This window comes from Rhododendron vialii, chromosome 10a (genome assembly GCF_030253575.1).
Source record: "Rhododendron vialii isolate Sample 1 chromosome 10a, ASM3025357v1".
NCBI lineage: Eukaryota > Viridiplantae > Streptophyta > Magnoliopsida > Ericales > Ericaceae > Rhododendron > Rhododendron vialii.
Genome location: NC_080566.1, coordinates 38376036 through 38391728, shown reverse-complemented (window position 1 = coordinate 38391728; position 15693 = coordinate 38376036). Strand labels below are relative to the sequence as shown.

At 39.7% G+C, this 15693-nt stretch overlaps 1 protein-coding gene across 24 annotated transcripts; it reads left to right on the top strand.

Moving 5' to 3' along the window:
* The first annotated feature begins 3350 nt into the window (after positions 1–3350).
* LOC131302533 (nifU-like protein 2, chloroplastic) lies at positions 3351–15693 on the top strand. Of its 24 annotated transcripts, none has more exons than XR_009191793.1 (4): positions 3351–3472; positions 4366–4634; positions 4796–5077; positions 5736–6190. XR_009191793.1 is itself a non-coding variant. In XM_058329216.1 (3 exons), the coding sequence occupies exons 1-3, from the start codon at positions 3443–3445 to the stop codon at positions 14221–14223; spliced, it is 483 nt and encodes a 160-aa protein (XP_058185199.1). In that variant the 5' UTR covers positions 3359–3442; the 3' UTR covers positions 14224–15693. The 24 variants fall into 24 exon arrangements, 2 of the variants coding, with proteins under 2 accessions (XP_058185199.1, XP_058185200.1); XR_009191792.1 differs by having other exon boundaries at positions 4792–5077; XR_009191774.1 differs by lacking the exons at positions 4366–4634; positions 4796–5077; positions 5736–6190 and adding exons at positions 13673–13738; positions 13837–14340; positions 14701–15693 and having other exon boundaries at positions 3359–3472.

Below are 15693 nucleotides of genomic sequence, written 5' to 3'. Positions count from 1 at the left end.
GTTGTGTCTATGTTTCATTTCTGTTGTTTAGTTGTGGTTTCCCAAAATATCACCCTTTGTTACTTTGTATCCTGTTTGATTCATCTGTTCTTAGTTTAGAGGAGGCTGGCACCTCAGTATATCCATAATCTTCTACATGGCTCTCAATTCGTTAACAGCTAATTATGTGGTGAAGTGCTCGTAGAAGTTTTACCAGTCAAAAGCATAGGCTATGCTGCTCGCTCGAAGTAATTTTTGCGATCCTTTCTTTGTAGGAGAACTCGGAAGAGCTCACGTGAATTGCTTCCCTAAAGTTAGAGAGATCAGGGCAAATGGATTACTGGTATATTGTCAGATTGTTTTCTCCCCTTTCTTGAGTGCTATAATGCCAGTGCTTTTGTTGGATCAATCATGCTCTTCATCATCTATTATCTCTAGCAGGTCAAGCAAAATCATTCTTCTATCAACTTCTTGATTCGTTGCCCATAAAGCATGTTTCTCAAGGAGCGAAAGGAACATGGTTTATTCACATGGTAGTGTGTTCTTGGAGGGTTCCATGTATGCCAGGTTTATGAGAATGTCTTGGTGCAAAAATCAGGGATCAAACCTCTAATTGTTGCAATAAATGAAGTATTGATCGAAGGGTGTCGAAATGAGTTACTAATGTGTTGAGGGATTTCTATGTAACTCAATATTCTTCATCAAATGTTGGATTGTGAATGAGAGCCATGCTTTGTATCGAAATAGTAAAAGAGTAAGACTGCTGGATGCATTGGCCTGAGTACAAAGCAAATGAATTGAACTCTTTGGTCTTCGGCTTACTGATCTATACTCCATTTGTGTCCTCTGGGTGTTGTGGTGTAGCAGGAACTGTCTTGTGTATCAAGGGTCTTCCTTTTCAGTGGATGAGTACGCGACTTATTTAGTTTGCTACCAAATCAGCAGAGCAGATGTCTTAAACAAGTGTAGAAATACTGTTCTCTGCATTACCAACCATCGTGGAGTTCTTGGTTGGGATTATGGCTATTTGATGGGCTAGGAGCGACTGGATTATTACTTTAGTCCTTAGATTTAGCGCACAAAGCAGCCGTAGAGTAGCTATCACCATTAAAGCAACTCTGAAAAATGGACTAAAACAACCCATAAAATACCTAAAAACGACTATAAAATTAGTCTTCAGAATATATTTAGCAAGGGGAAAATAATTACAACCCAATAATTCAAAAACCAAAAATTAAATGTAGTTCATACGGTAAAAAAATAGCAGCATCAATCCTCAAGTCTTGAACAAAAACAGCAGCACTAACATCTTCTTCCAAGTTCAAAACCAGCAGGCCAAACTTACTCAAGGATCACCATCTTTGTGACCATCTTTTACAACCAAGACTCCCGTTGGACAGAAGCAAATTCAGAGAGGTTTGGGTGCACAAAAATTGCAGACATAACAGCCTCAAAGTATAGCAAGAGTACTAACCTAGTGATGACCAAATTCATTCTCAATCATGAAGATGCAAACAGATCCGAAGCAACTTCTTCCACAATCTCCCCATCTTTACAGATCATTCCGACGATATACCTGTAAGGACGCAGAGGTCGTTGAGGAGGTTGCTCATAAGCTAGTATTGTCAGATCAATTAAACGAAAAGTAATGCAGACACATCTCTCACTTATACAGTTATACATCATTCACCATGGAAGAACTAGATACTCTGTGATGTACTGCATCAACGAAGTGAAGAAGCCACTTTATAGTGCTATGGGGAGGAGCTATGAGCTCATGGAGGTTCACACGCTTCGAATTACGCATGGCCGCAAGTTATTGAAAGTGTGATTACTTCGCACAATTCTTTTGTGTTTCACATGCTTCTTGGCCGCTAAGAACTACACTTGGCCGCGTATAATTACTCTTGGCCGCACGTTATTGAAAGCGTGATTATTACGCACGATTATCTTGGATTTTGCATGCTTCTTGGCCGCGTCTTATGACACTTGGCCGCATTTTTTTTTTTTTTGAAATCAGTCAATTCATTAAATCATACCCGACGGCAAAGATTACATTGCAATAACAGGAGTGCACCAAACAACCTAATCCGAGACACGAGTACTGCATTAAGCACAATAGGCTACAGACTCAAGGACACCCTGCAAAAGCACCCGGCACAAGTGTCGGCCTAAGAATCCCGTCCGGGACTAGGCAGAGAGATACCAAAGCGGGATCCCAGCACAAACCAATAAACATTAAGTTAAGCACAAATGTAATCACACAACAACAGAATACAAGCGAAAACAAACAAATATCTGCTCCCAAGGACATGCCTCAAGGGCCGTCGGCCGGAACTGGACCAGGAAACCCAATCCAGAGCTATGGAGTCCTCTGGGGAGGATCCGAGGCAAACCTCTGCTGTCAAGCAAGGCTCCGGGCGTGAAGGCCGAGGCAACGCCGGTGAAGAACTCCGGCAGGCCCAACACGCCCACAGCGGCCAAAGACCAATTACTTCCTCTCGCTCTGGACCTGTTGTTGACCACCAACCAAAACAAAGGGAAACAGCCAACTAAACAAACCGGAACAGATCTTGGAAAACCCCAACACAGCCACCACCTACCACCACTGCCGCTGCCGGGAGAAACCCCAATACCCATCCACGATTGCTGCCGAACCACCGCAACCCTCTACTCCGGCTGGACCACCCAAACCCTAACTAAAATTATTCACACAAAGAGATTATTTACCCACCACCACAGCCACACCAGATGCGGGGGAGACCCGAATCGGTACACAACCGGACTAGGAAACCAGCTGGTAGAAGAGACGGAGGACCGCCGGAAAACCTAACTCCACAAACCTCACCTTATTGAACTCCTCCATCGACCACTAGCTGCCAGATCTGCTTCCACCACGAGGACGGAACGAAAAGACCCACCGCCATGGCCGGAGTCCCTGCCGGACTCGACAACTGGAAAGCTGAACCGGAGTAGTGGAAACTGCGGAGAAGAGAGAAAGGAGGGGGGAGATTAGGGGGAAAAAAAAGGTGAGCAAGGAGGGAGAGCAGGGGGGCGGCAGCCCCTCCCCCAAACTAAACCCTCGGTGGTGAAAAGGTTTAGAGAGAGAGAGAGAGAGAGAGAGCACTAGTTGTATTTTCCTCTTGGCCGCATCAAATTACTTGTGGCCGCACATTATTGAAAGTGTTATTAGTAAGAACGATTCTCTTGTATTTTACTTGCTTCATGGACCCTTCGAATTACAATTGACCGCTTGTAATTACACTTGGACGCGTTTATTTACTCTTGGCTGCATCAGTTTGTAATCGTGTTCATCAGTCACGATTTTGTACTAAAACTCCCAGCCACAAAATACGTACCTAATTAAAGGCAGACCAAATTCCTCACGCTGCGCGCTCTCTCTCTCTCTCTCTCACACACACACACAGAGTAATCGGTCGAAGAATCAAGCACACTCTTTGCAATGGGAACCACAGCAGTCAAGCAAAACCAGGTTCGTTCTCCCTTGAATTTTTTTGGGCTGTATGGCTACACGTTTATTACCAATTAAGCAAAAAACAATACGTAAGAACTGACCAGAAATTCTGATTACACGCATTCATGATGAACAAAACTTGCATGTTGGGGGTATAAATTCGTGGAATGGGGAGGGTAGGTATCATCGACTGTTATGAGCTTCAAATAGGTTCCGAAACTCTATTATTTTTTTAATTGGATGTGAGAAATTCATCAAGGAAAACAATGTTAGAAGAACCAAGACGGCATACCTTCCAAACAGGTAAAATCTCAGCTAAGCTGAGGCAAAATCCTTGGGGATTTTTCCAACAGCTACAAAGCATGGTGTTAAGAGGAGTTTGTTTTACAGATAAAAATTGGGAGCTTCAAACACGGGCATCAAATCTTATGTAAAACCATAGAAAAGGTTTGATGAATAGCTTGAAAATCTGTAAAGTTCCTTTCTTGCCATATCTAGTATATAATATATGCCCAATTAAGCTTTCTAACTAAGTTGCCAAATAATATACCGCTAGATTTTCCAATGAGCTGTGAGATTTCAGCATTTCAATTGTGTGGTGGTTTAGAAATACACTTAGATGATATACCTGCCGCCAAATGTGCCTAGAGTAGGAGCAGAGAAAGAAGATGTGCAGTATATATTTTGTTTCTTGATGGCAGAAGGAGCATACAGCTAATGAAGATGGAATAACTCTTCATTTACCAAGCTTTTCTTTAGTTCTCAGCTTCTTTTCTATTGCTTAATATATTTTTTGCTCAAATAAGGAATGCTAGAAAACATGTCTATTAGTTAGTACGTAGATAGTTTAACTGTACGTGGCTAGATATATATTGTTATGATTACTCATGAACTCATGACTTTCATGTTAGGACTCCCATATTGGAATCAGGGTGACTTGGAAGAGGGACTGGTTTGGCCAGGAAAGCATTAGAAGTCTGGTGTAACTGAGTTTCCTCAAACAACTCATCCAAACAGTTGTATTTGAGATGTGATTCTTTCAGTGAATTCGATGATTAAGCCTTGGTTTTTGTTGCCCCACTTCAGTCTTGTCTATTTAAGCCTCTCACAGGCCTTGTCCTATGCTCCTATTTTACTTGGGTTGCAGTCCCTTCTACGTGCCAATGTATAGAACACTCATGTAAGTAGATCATTGTTGTTTGTCATTTAGACAGTAGAAGCATCTGATTTTTTTTGGAAAATTTTCCAATGGGTTTTGAATACTTTAGCTTTTTGGCAACTGGTATTTTTATTGAAATTTCCTAGTTCACTCTGTTTTCTATTTTGCTGTTGTAAAGGCAGTTGACGCCCCAGATTCTGCTGCGGAGTTGCCCTTGACAGCAGAAAAAATGGAGTTTGCATTGGATGAAATTCAACCATATCTCAATTGCTGATGGCGAGATCACTGGCAATTTTGTGAGGTTGAAGGTGCGAGGAGCATGAGGCTCCTATCCAAGTTAGGTAACGAGTATGAAGATGAGAATTGAGCATTGTTTAATGGAGATTTTTCCTCAAGTAGTTGCGGTGGAACCTAATGCAGAGGAGGAGACTGGCCTTGAGCTGAATGAAAATAACATAGAGAAGGTAATGATGCATCTCCTTTTGTTACAACTATTATAGCTTTTAAAGCACTTAAGTGTGATTTTAACATATTTTTGGAGCAGTTGATCCTTTTCTACACTGTGGTGCTGCATTACCATTTTATAAATCATATTTTCTGTCCAGATTCATAGGGGTTTCAGGATACGTATCTGTATTGCTCATACGACCATTTTTTGTTGATTTAAGCCAGTATCAACTGATGTACTAAAATATCGATATCACAAATCCAAAATCCCTATGTGTCAGTTTGTTGGCTGATATGCTATTTTATTTAGAACCCTAGTTTTGAGTCGATAGATGACCGAAAACTTGTGGATTCTGTTGTGTTATTGTTGCTGGAGAGAAGCAATGAGCAAACAGTTACTGATAATAGAATGTCCTCACTAGATTTTGAACATTTCTTTTTTCAGTGTCTCACTGATAGGAGCTTCATTGTTCATAATTATGGTCTGAAAACTCATACTATGTCCTGAAAACTAATACTCGTTGTTCATAGTTCATGAAATTTCATTCCTTGGCAACAATGCCATGTTCTGACTCGATACTTGATTTAGTACTGGAAAGAAGCTTCTATAGTTTGCAGTGTATTTGATTATATCTATACCGAGGCACCGAAGTTCACTTCTTTTCATTCATTTAGGTCCTTCTAGAAATACCGGCATACATAGTTGGAGAACCAAGTGAATCTCTTGAACTAGTAGCTATCGAAGAGCCAATCGGGAAAATTCATTTCACTAGGCCAGTTGCAGCTGTAACTACTGTTGTGGTGTTGTCACATGGAAACTACGGGAGAAAATACTATCCATTGCAGCAGTTCACGTTCTATAGTACTCAGACTTTCATGTTTAGCTTGGGGTCTTTCATGATTAAAGAAGGGTGTTAGGGAAGATATTTTGTCATAAATGTTGAAGACCCATAATGGGATTGGGTCGGCCATGATTAGTGAACTTCAGTTGACAAATATTGCACTTTTTATAGTTTCGTTGTCACTATAATAGTGCGACTGTTTATTCATAGCAATTCAATTGATTATATATGATTTTATAAGCAGAACGTCAATATTTACACAGACTATCATTTTTATCTTTCTTAAAACCAGGACTTCGAAATCAATGTCTTTTGTGCAAGCTTGTATATGGTTTTGCAGTGTCTGGAATGGATGGAATTTTGAAGCAAAATGTGTGCTCTCATCATCTAAATATTGGAAGGGCGCCTCATTTCACTACTTTGAAAAGCCAATTGCCTAATTTGTCTTTCACATCTTGGGAGGAATACAACCAGGAGGGGCTAATTCAAAATCGGGTAGGAAAGGCTTGGATGTGTTATTGGCACTCTCTGGAATGGATTGGATATTTCTGAAACAAAATATGTGCTTGGCTAAGGCTAATATTGCAATGCGCTTTTTTTTCTTTCCCTAATTCCAAGATCCACACCCTAGAAAGCAATTTTATTAGTCCAGAGATGATACTATCGGAGGATCCGGGTCCCTGCTAATGAAGGCCTTTGCCAAATAGTTCCAGCTTTACAAGTCAAAATGTATCCAAATAGTTCCAGCTTTATAGTTCCAGCTTTACAAGTCAAAATGTATCCAAATAGTTCCAGCTTTACAAGTCAAAATGTATCGTCGAAATTAATCATGAACAGGACAGCTAAAAAAGAACATTCCATACGGGACCATACAATTCTGCAAATCAATTATTAATACAAACATAGATAGTGATCAAACACACTCGTTGGAGACTGGCATTATTGAAGTGTTATTGGGCATGACTTTCTTGCTACACAACACAAAGCCTTTGAGAAAGAAAGTGTTTGTTGCCGTTTTAGATGACTTCGATTTGTCTCCCCATAGTAGAAAAAACTGAATATATCAACTAATACATACTTCAGCTGTTGGAGAAATTGTCTGCTGCAAATTCTGAACTGTTGGCGAAATCTCCACAAATGCTGAAATACACTTCGAGTCACGACTATGTCGCTTTCCGAAAGACAGTATTTGCCCCCACCAATACCGGTATGCAAAGGGTTACAGCAAACCTGCCTTCAAGATAAATCGAAGCCCGAACTTGAAGTTCTTTCCGTTTTCGTTTGCACTAACGAAACAGACAGAATATCTGCTTGAACGAATATAAGAACCGAGAACCACTGTATTCTATTTTCTGCAGCAAAACAGAACGCAGAATGAATGCTAGAAAATATAGAGAGAGATGTGGGAGAAATTCGGATTATATGTGTATATCATGAGCACTGGATTCTGCTAAGTAGTGGTCTATTTATAGGCCACTACGCACCCATTGAGAATGGGTATGCACCCGATCTAATCTGACCGTTGGATCAGATCCTACGGTCTAGATCGATCAGTCACACCGAACAGGTGTGTTGTTTCACTCACACCCAATCGGATTTGATCCAATCCGTTGGATCGAGCCCATTCGCAGCCGACGGCTAAGATCGCAACTCTACGAACCAACGCACCCGTAGGCTCGAGTTGCACCCGATCGGAACCGCTCCGTGTGACTCACCTGCCACGCGTGTGACACGCAGCATCCACGTCAGCGCCACCTTACTGCCAACTCGCAATAAGAAATGGCGCCAATAAGGCGCTGACGTGCTAAGTGCAAAGTGCGCCGCTAAAGCGCCTCAATGCACGCCGCGCGCGCGCGTGTGAGTGTGTACCGGCTCTACCGGTATGGTGCGAAGCACCAAAGGGCTGCACCACACTAGATCATTAGTTACTTACATTAGGAATGTTTCCTAATATATACCACTCCAACATCTCTCAGCTTACCAATGTGGGACAAAGTTCACAAAGAGGAAAACAAGCATTCTAAGGAAACAAAGGAAATTTACAAAACCAAAACCAACGACTCTTTTATTTTGAAAATCTCTAATATCAGCTGCCCTTCGTCCCTAGTGAGATTGTCCTATCACCATTTTGAAATGCTTTTCCTCCACACTTAACCTTAAAACAGGTCACTTCTTGATATTTAGTGACACTGAAATCTGATCACTGAACCAGCACTGCCATGAACAACCAGGGTTGCTGAGAATGGAACTTACAGTTCATTACTCCTAAAATTCGGGAAAATTGACAAAAAGAAGTCCGCGGATGCTCAATAGAAAGTGTGTCACCATCATTATTGAGATATTTCAATATATTCAAGAGGTTAATCACTGCTTCCATTTCAACCACATCAAGAAGAAAAAGATGGAGAATCAAAGTGCATGTCTTTTCCATTTGAACTTCTATTTCCTTGGAGAATTTCCAGTGGAACAATAGAGGATTCTGATTCAATAGGGATAAACCATACCATCAGAGCATGATGCAAATAGAGGATAGGAACGATGAAAGGCCAAACTAGTACTCATAGTATCTTTTGGTTGGCACCTGAAATATATACAGACCATATCAGAGCAACTACACCAAATTTCAAAATAAGATAGGGACATAAAAGGAAAACAAGCACATTAAAGACTGCCGGTCATAAAGTTCAATCTAGAGCACCAACCTTTCTACAAATTACATTTTCACGTATGTACAAGCGTTTTTGCTCCTCTTGGTCGTAGACTCGTAATCATATCTATGTGCTACCCTCGTAATCACAACAAAAGGATGAAGGTTTTTGCTAATCTACGTTCTTGTTAGTGCATATATACTATGGATGGAATTCACCTAAACATACCAATTTCAGCATACTTCTACGAAAGCTACTCGTATCTAGAAAACGGAAGAGGTATCTGAACATAACTCTCCATGATCTAACAAATCACGGTAAACCTTCAAATATAACATCTTGTCTAACCACAAGTGCAGGGGTGGAGGAAATTTTGAAAACGTACCATAGAATTCCATATAAACCAACACATTTTCAGCCAACACCTGCTGGAAAATGCAGAATTCAAACACTTCCGTCACTTAGAAAATGCAGTAACAAAGAACAGTTTAAAATTTCTGAAGGAAGCAACTTCATTTTCTAAGCTTCTTGGGTTGTACCACAATGATATCATGTCCACATGAGATAGACAAGAATACAGTTTAGTTAATTGAATACCTTTTTGCCGAGTATAACCAGCTTGCAAATGATTCGCGGTCTCCCTTTAAACCAATGTATCAGCATGGCTTTTCTAGTGGAATTAGTGATACTTCTCTTGAATTGTCTTCCACAACAATTACTAAGCATGCATCTGAGATCAGATACAGAGTGCATAATTAATGTCAATATGTTGCTCTTCCAAACAACACAGCATTAATGCTATTGTTAATAGAAGATAAAGTGCTTAAACTTAAAATAACGAAAAAGTCAAAAAAAACAAAAAAAAGGTGGTTTAATAAACCATGTGTACATAGTCTAGTTTTCCTGCTGCGTAATAAAGAACTACGGATATGATGTCCGGAGGAAATCAAAGTGACAATACTTGCCAAAATGACTATAAAGCCTACTCTAACCTATGGTAATAGACATATGTAGAATGGCTCCGGCTGGGGAAAACTCTTCCCCGCCAAACCAACAGAAAACTAAACAAGATTGTTGTAATTATGTTACATGTAATAATTTTATTCTGCAATCTCTTATGCCATAGATTTGCATATCAGTTCATCAACTAAAACTGGAAGTTGAAGAGACACCACTCACGTTAAGTTTCAGGCACCTGTAGAAATCTTCCTTGGAATCACACTAACTCACTCCTAAACAAACAGCAGAAGTAAGGCATGCTTCAACTCAGACGACACTAAGACAAGTACCGTAGAAAAATTGAAGTGTAACGTCAACTAATCGTAAGAGGGACACAATCAGACTAATTTATGCTTCTAGGATGAATTCTGAAGTGATTTTGGGTGTTTTGTTAACGCCTCTAACGATATTGAACGGAGTTCAATTTTTACAAAGACCTTAAACGACATATTTTGAACAAAATGAGCGGCTCCGATCATCTTTGTGTGACCCGAGGCGGGAGAAAAAGGGGTCTGTGCACAGCTTGCTGTGCACAACTCTTAGCAATACCACATCCATAAGGACTAGAAGTAAACAAATGGATAACTAATACTGGGAATGACTTCTCATGACATGGGTAATCAGTAATCCAATACCATTATCTAATCCATCTGATCATACAGGCCCGGAAAATCTAGTCTATATAGCCTATATAGCCTATTATGATTACCCAATCCATTAGAAAATCTGAACTTTCATCATTCAGGAACCTCATCCTCATGGTATCCCACAGTATAACAAGAAGTTCCAAATCCAGTAATTCCATAAACTACACAAGATTCGATGTGAGTTCAAGTTATATATTTTTGCCTTCGGACTAATGCTAAAATACCACTTGTTTTCACTAAAAATAACAAGAATATCATTCAGGTTTTTTACATGCTTCTTGGCCACAAAGAGTTACACTTGGCCGCTTCGAATTACTTCACACGATTCTCTTGTGTTTCACATGTTTCTTGGCCGCGTATAATTACTCTTAGCCGCTTCAAATTACTCGTGGCCGCACGTTATTGAAAGCATTATTACTGCGCACAATTCTCTTGTGTTTCACATGCTTCTTGGCCGCATCGAATTACACTTGACCGCGTATAATTACTCTTGGCCGCGTCTAATTACTCGTGCCCGCAAATTTGACCTACAACAGATTCTTGGCCACAAAGAATTACACTTGGACGTAAAGAATTACTCTTGGCCGCTTTGAATTACTCATGGCCGCAAGTTATTAAAAACGTGATTACTTTGCATGATTCTTGTGTTTTACATCCTTCTTGGCCGTTAATAATTACACTTGGCCGCGTCTAAATACACGTGGTCGCGTTTAATTACTCGTGGCCGCACGTTATTGAAAGTGTAATTACTACGCACGATTCTTTTGTATTTCCCATGCTTCTTGGCCGCTTTGAATTACATTTGGTCGCATATAATTACTCTTGGCCGCGTTTAATTACTCATGACCTCACTTTATTGAAAACGTGATTACTATGCACGATTCTCTTGTATTTTACATGCTTTTTGGCCGCGTCTAATTACATTTGACCGCAATAAATTACTCTTGGCCGCGTCTTGTTTCTAATCGTGTTCATCAGTCACGCTTTTGTGCTAAAACTCCCGGCGACAAAATTCCTCGCGGAGCTCGCTCTCTCTCTCTCTCTCTCTCACACACACACACACAGAGTAATCGGTCGAAGAATCAAGCACTCTCTTTGCATTGGGAACCACGGCAGACAAGCAAAACCAGGTTCGGTCTCTCTTGAATTCTTTTTGAGGCTGTTTTTGGCTACACGTTATTACCAATTAAGCAAAAAACAAGCATCAAGAACTGACAAGAAATTCTGATTAATAGATTTATAGTTTTGTCGCCACAATTCTGTATATATTTATAGATACTCAGCATCTGGAATTCCATTAACGTGACTACAACGACCTAGAAACTATGATTCGTGTGTACTTTAGGTTTATGCCCAACCTCATTTACTGTCCATTTGGCGGAATCGCTGAGAAAAGAAAAGAAATTGTTGTGCTTTGATTAAGAAAATAAGAGAAATTGTAGTGCTTTGATTTATTTACCAGTTAAAGATGTTGGGATGCTAGTCATTTTTGTAATGTTCATATCGACGCGTACCAAAAACATTTTAAAAGCAAATAGACGTATAAACGAAATGGGTTCTGTATCTATAATGGTGACCCTAGATATCAAAATGGGTTGATTCTTTTTTTTCCCATTTCTGTGTTCTTCAGGACATTTGTTGGTGTGGGTTGTTGGCCTGGTGCTTGAATTTGGTTTTGTAAAACTTTGAAACATCATCATAGTGTGATTTTTTTTTTCTTGGTTTGTCAAGGTTCTGTATCTATAGTGGTAACCATGGCTATCAAAATGGCTGGTTTATTCATTTTTCCCATTTTTTGAGTTCTGTTTTGTGTTTCTGCGTTTTAAATTCTAAAGGGTGCGGACTGTGATATTCTTGCTTTGAGCATTGGTTAACATTTCTAGGTCGAATAGATGCTTGAATGCAAATGATGTTGGTCGGATTGTAAGCAAGTAGAGCCGCTTGAGAATTTAACCAGTTTTGAAAAGTGTGTTTGAAAACTTAAAAAGTTTAAAATGTGTATTTTGGCGACCCGAAGTTGAGTAAATTGGTTCATCTGACAGTCCTATATGTTGGGGCCTAGTATTAGGATGGAGCAATGAATATATCTCCCTCATGTTTACGGGCTTATATAGTTAGAAGCCAATAGACACAAAATCCTACTCAAGATCCAACCGACTCCTTGACTAGATTTTGTTCACTATGTATATGTCTAAGAGCTTGAATGGGTAGTCTGTCGAGTTAGGTCTGTGCGTTAAAGCACCATTAAGTTCTGTTATCAGACCCATGAGCCTAACTTCGAAATATTATCCTTTTAAAGGACCCTGATTCACAGAAATGTGTAATCAAATGTGAGGGCTTTGGCTGCGTTAGTGTATGTCGCTTACCATTTTACATGACATAAATCTGCTCTCTTTTGTCCGCTGTTGATTCAAGCTTTGGGTCTGAATTCTGTCATTTTAAATAGATTAACTCTTAGCTCAAAGGCCAAGTACCATTTTTATCTACCATCCTGCCATATTGTAAAAGACACTTTCCTTAACTTCTTGTTTTTTAAATTTTTTTGTCTTGTTGAATAGTTTAACTTGAGACGTGTGTGTGCATTACATAGGTTTATTACCTCCATTAACTCACAAGTACCATGCTTCCCTACCATCCTATCCTTATTGTAGAGGACTAAAACTTAGCCCAGATTTGATGCAGGAATGTGGTGTGACACCAGTTGGTAGACAAGAATGATAAACCCGAAGTTCAACAAGCTTGAAACCGATTTTTTGCATCTATTTATACAATGTCAGAATACCAACCCAAAATAAGGCCTCGAGATTCCAGATTGTTTGTTCTAGCATTTCTACCAATATGGCTTCCTCCACTCCTCCAGCAACAACATTCAAACACTATCCTTACTCCTCCAACATAACCTTCAAATACCATGCAACTTGAAAGTTCCAAACTTGTGCAAACTTGCATATTCAGACAACAATAACGCTACTGCTACTGAGAATTTGGCACATTAATGAACCTGAGCACAGGATGTTTTATAACACCGCTAAACTAACTTTAAAGCTGCTTTTGTTCATTCAGTTTCATCCTTAATTTAGGTCTCCAAGTTTCATAAAACTGTATGCTTGGCTCATGTTTCATTTCTGTTTTTCAGTTGTTTTTTCGGCAGGATAACTTGTTTTTCTTTTAACATGGAAGGGTAAGAGAGTAATTCCACATACCACCTCCACTAGGCAATTGCGTTAAGTGTGTGTGTGTGTTTAAGAGGGTCCTCATACCCCTCCCTAGCCGGCAGAATAACTTGTTGTGTCACTGTTTTGTGTGGAATCTGATCTTTGTTTTGGGGGAGGCTGACACTCAGTATTCCAAAATATTCTACCTGGCTCTGAACTTGTTGCAACTTAATTATGTCATGAAGAGCTCGTAAACGTTTTAATGGTTAACAGCTTACACTTTGCTGCTTGGCTTACTAATTTTTGCAATCCTTGCTGTAGGAGATCGAGAGAGCTCACTTGAATTGCTTCCCTAAAGTTGGAGAGATCAGGGCAGATGGATTAATGGTATATTGTCATATTGGTATCTTTTCTTTCTGCTGTACTAATAAGATCAATGGGTTATCCATCAATTGTGCACTTCATCATCTAGTTGCCTCTAGCAGGTGAAGAAAAAATCATTCTTCTATCACCTTCCTGATTCTTTGCCCATAAAGCATGTTTTTCAAGGGGCGAAAGGAACATGGTTTATTCACATTGAAGTGTGTTCTCGGAGGGTTTCTGATAAGTCAGGTTTGTCAGAATCTCGTGCTGCAGAAATCAGGGATCAAACCTCTAATAGTTGCAACATTACTGAATCCCTTAAACATGAAAACAGTTTATCAAGTGCTAACAAGAACAATTCGAGTTGCAGACGAAACAAAAGAGGGACGAAGATAATTCCACACCTGAACTCTGTACCTCAATTGGCTTTTTGGAAGGGTCTATCTTTCAAAGAAACGGAAGAGGGTATAGAAAAATTACTTTCTACATCCTACAGTGGAAGGGCTTGAGCAAAGCCTCGGTGTAGGAAATGAAGGAGATATTGCTTCAGAGAAAACTTTTTGCTTCTATTACTATAGGTGATCAGAATGAGGTGCGAAAATCAAGTGCATTATTGGAGAAACCTAGTGAGTTTCATTAAAATTAACGTAAAATCAAAAGTTTTATAAAGTCACTGTTTATTTTCAAATCGAAAATGGATTCGACCAATTCTAAAAAAAAAAAAAGAAATGATTAAACAAACCTTTCTTTGTCTCTTTCATTTTTTTCTCTTCAATCAAAACAAACAAATAAGCTCTTAATTCTATAATTCTTTGGATTGGGCTGAATTTTGGCAAGATGCTATTTTTTCAGTCATTTTTTAGTACCCCCACGGGTTTTTAGGATAAATTTTTTTTAGTTCTAGCCCCCGTGTCAGTTTCAGGTGTCATGATGAAATACTTTTCTGACTATGATGAGGTGACATTTTGTTCTAATTATACATCTAGAGCTTACAAAAGTCAACATAGAGAGCAAATGACGGCTGCGACAGATGATAATTGCTCCAAAAGCTAGTGCAATGCCACAGTTTACGCCCAAAACTCCTCCAAGAAGTTTTCCTTCTATGTTGCCTCCTGACCTAAGTTGCAAAACCTCGAGGAATAACATTAAGAGACCTGATGTTGGTAAGCGTCTTGTTGTGGCCTCAAATAAGCTTGGTATTTCTGCAAGTATGCAAAAATCCGCCACTGCTCTTTGTAGCCGTAGAGATTGAAAATTACTGGTGCCCGAATCTTCTTCCCTTGTTAGAAGCACTCTCTTTGAAGTCGGTAGTTCTTAACTTCTTATAAGGAGTGTGGAGGCTTCCCACAAAGAACCTTATTGAACTAATTATATGGTGCAGGGGCAGTTGGCTTTGTCCCTGATCATTGAATATTCTTCATCTTGACCTTTTGCTGATGACCTTCCTTAATTGCGATCGATTCCAAGAGCAGGTAAGAGATTTTCTTGTTGGGTGGGAGCTGAAAAGATTGAAACTTTGAGCCTTGAGGACTTCTGGACTAAGTCTCCCGTAAATATTTCATTCAGTTGGAGACTTGAGACCCTTCTCAGGCTCGGCTTTTGGTCTGGGTACCATTCCTGTGCAGTACATTATGCATCAACCGAAGTGTATTGAAAGAGTTATTTGTGTGTTGATGATTCCTCTTCGTCTAAATAGCATATATCCAATTTAGGATTTTGGTGAGACGAATCAGGTGTTTGGAATGATGCCCTGGGTTGTGTGGGACTTCACCAATCCTGTTTCTGTATCATTTTTTCTATCTTTTAGATTCACTAGATCATCTGGTTTTGCGCGGGATAGATGACTGGTGTTTTGTGTTGCTTTAACACTTTTGTTGAGTTTGTGCCTGAAAAATGTAGGTAATGGGGAATGGTACCGTGAAGATTTAGAATTTGATCTGGATGTTTCTGTTGCATAAAGTATGAAAGTTTTTCTAGCA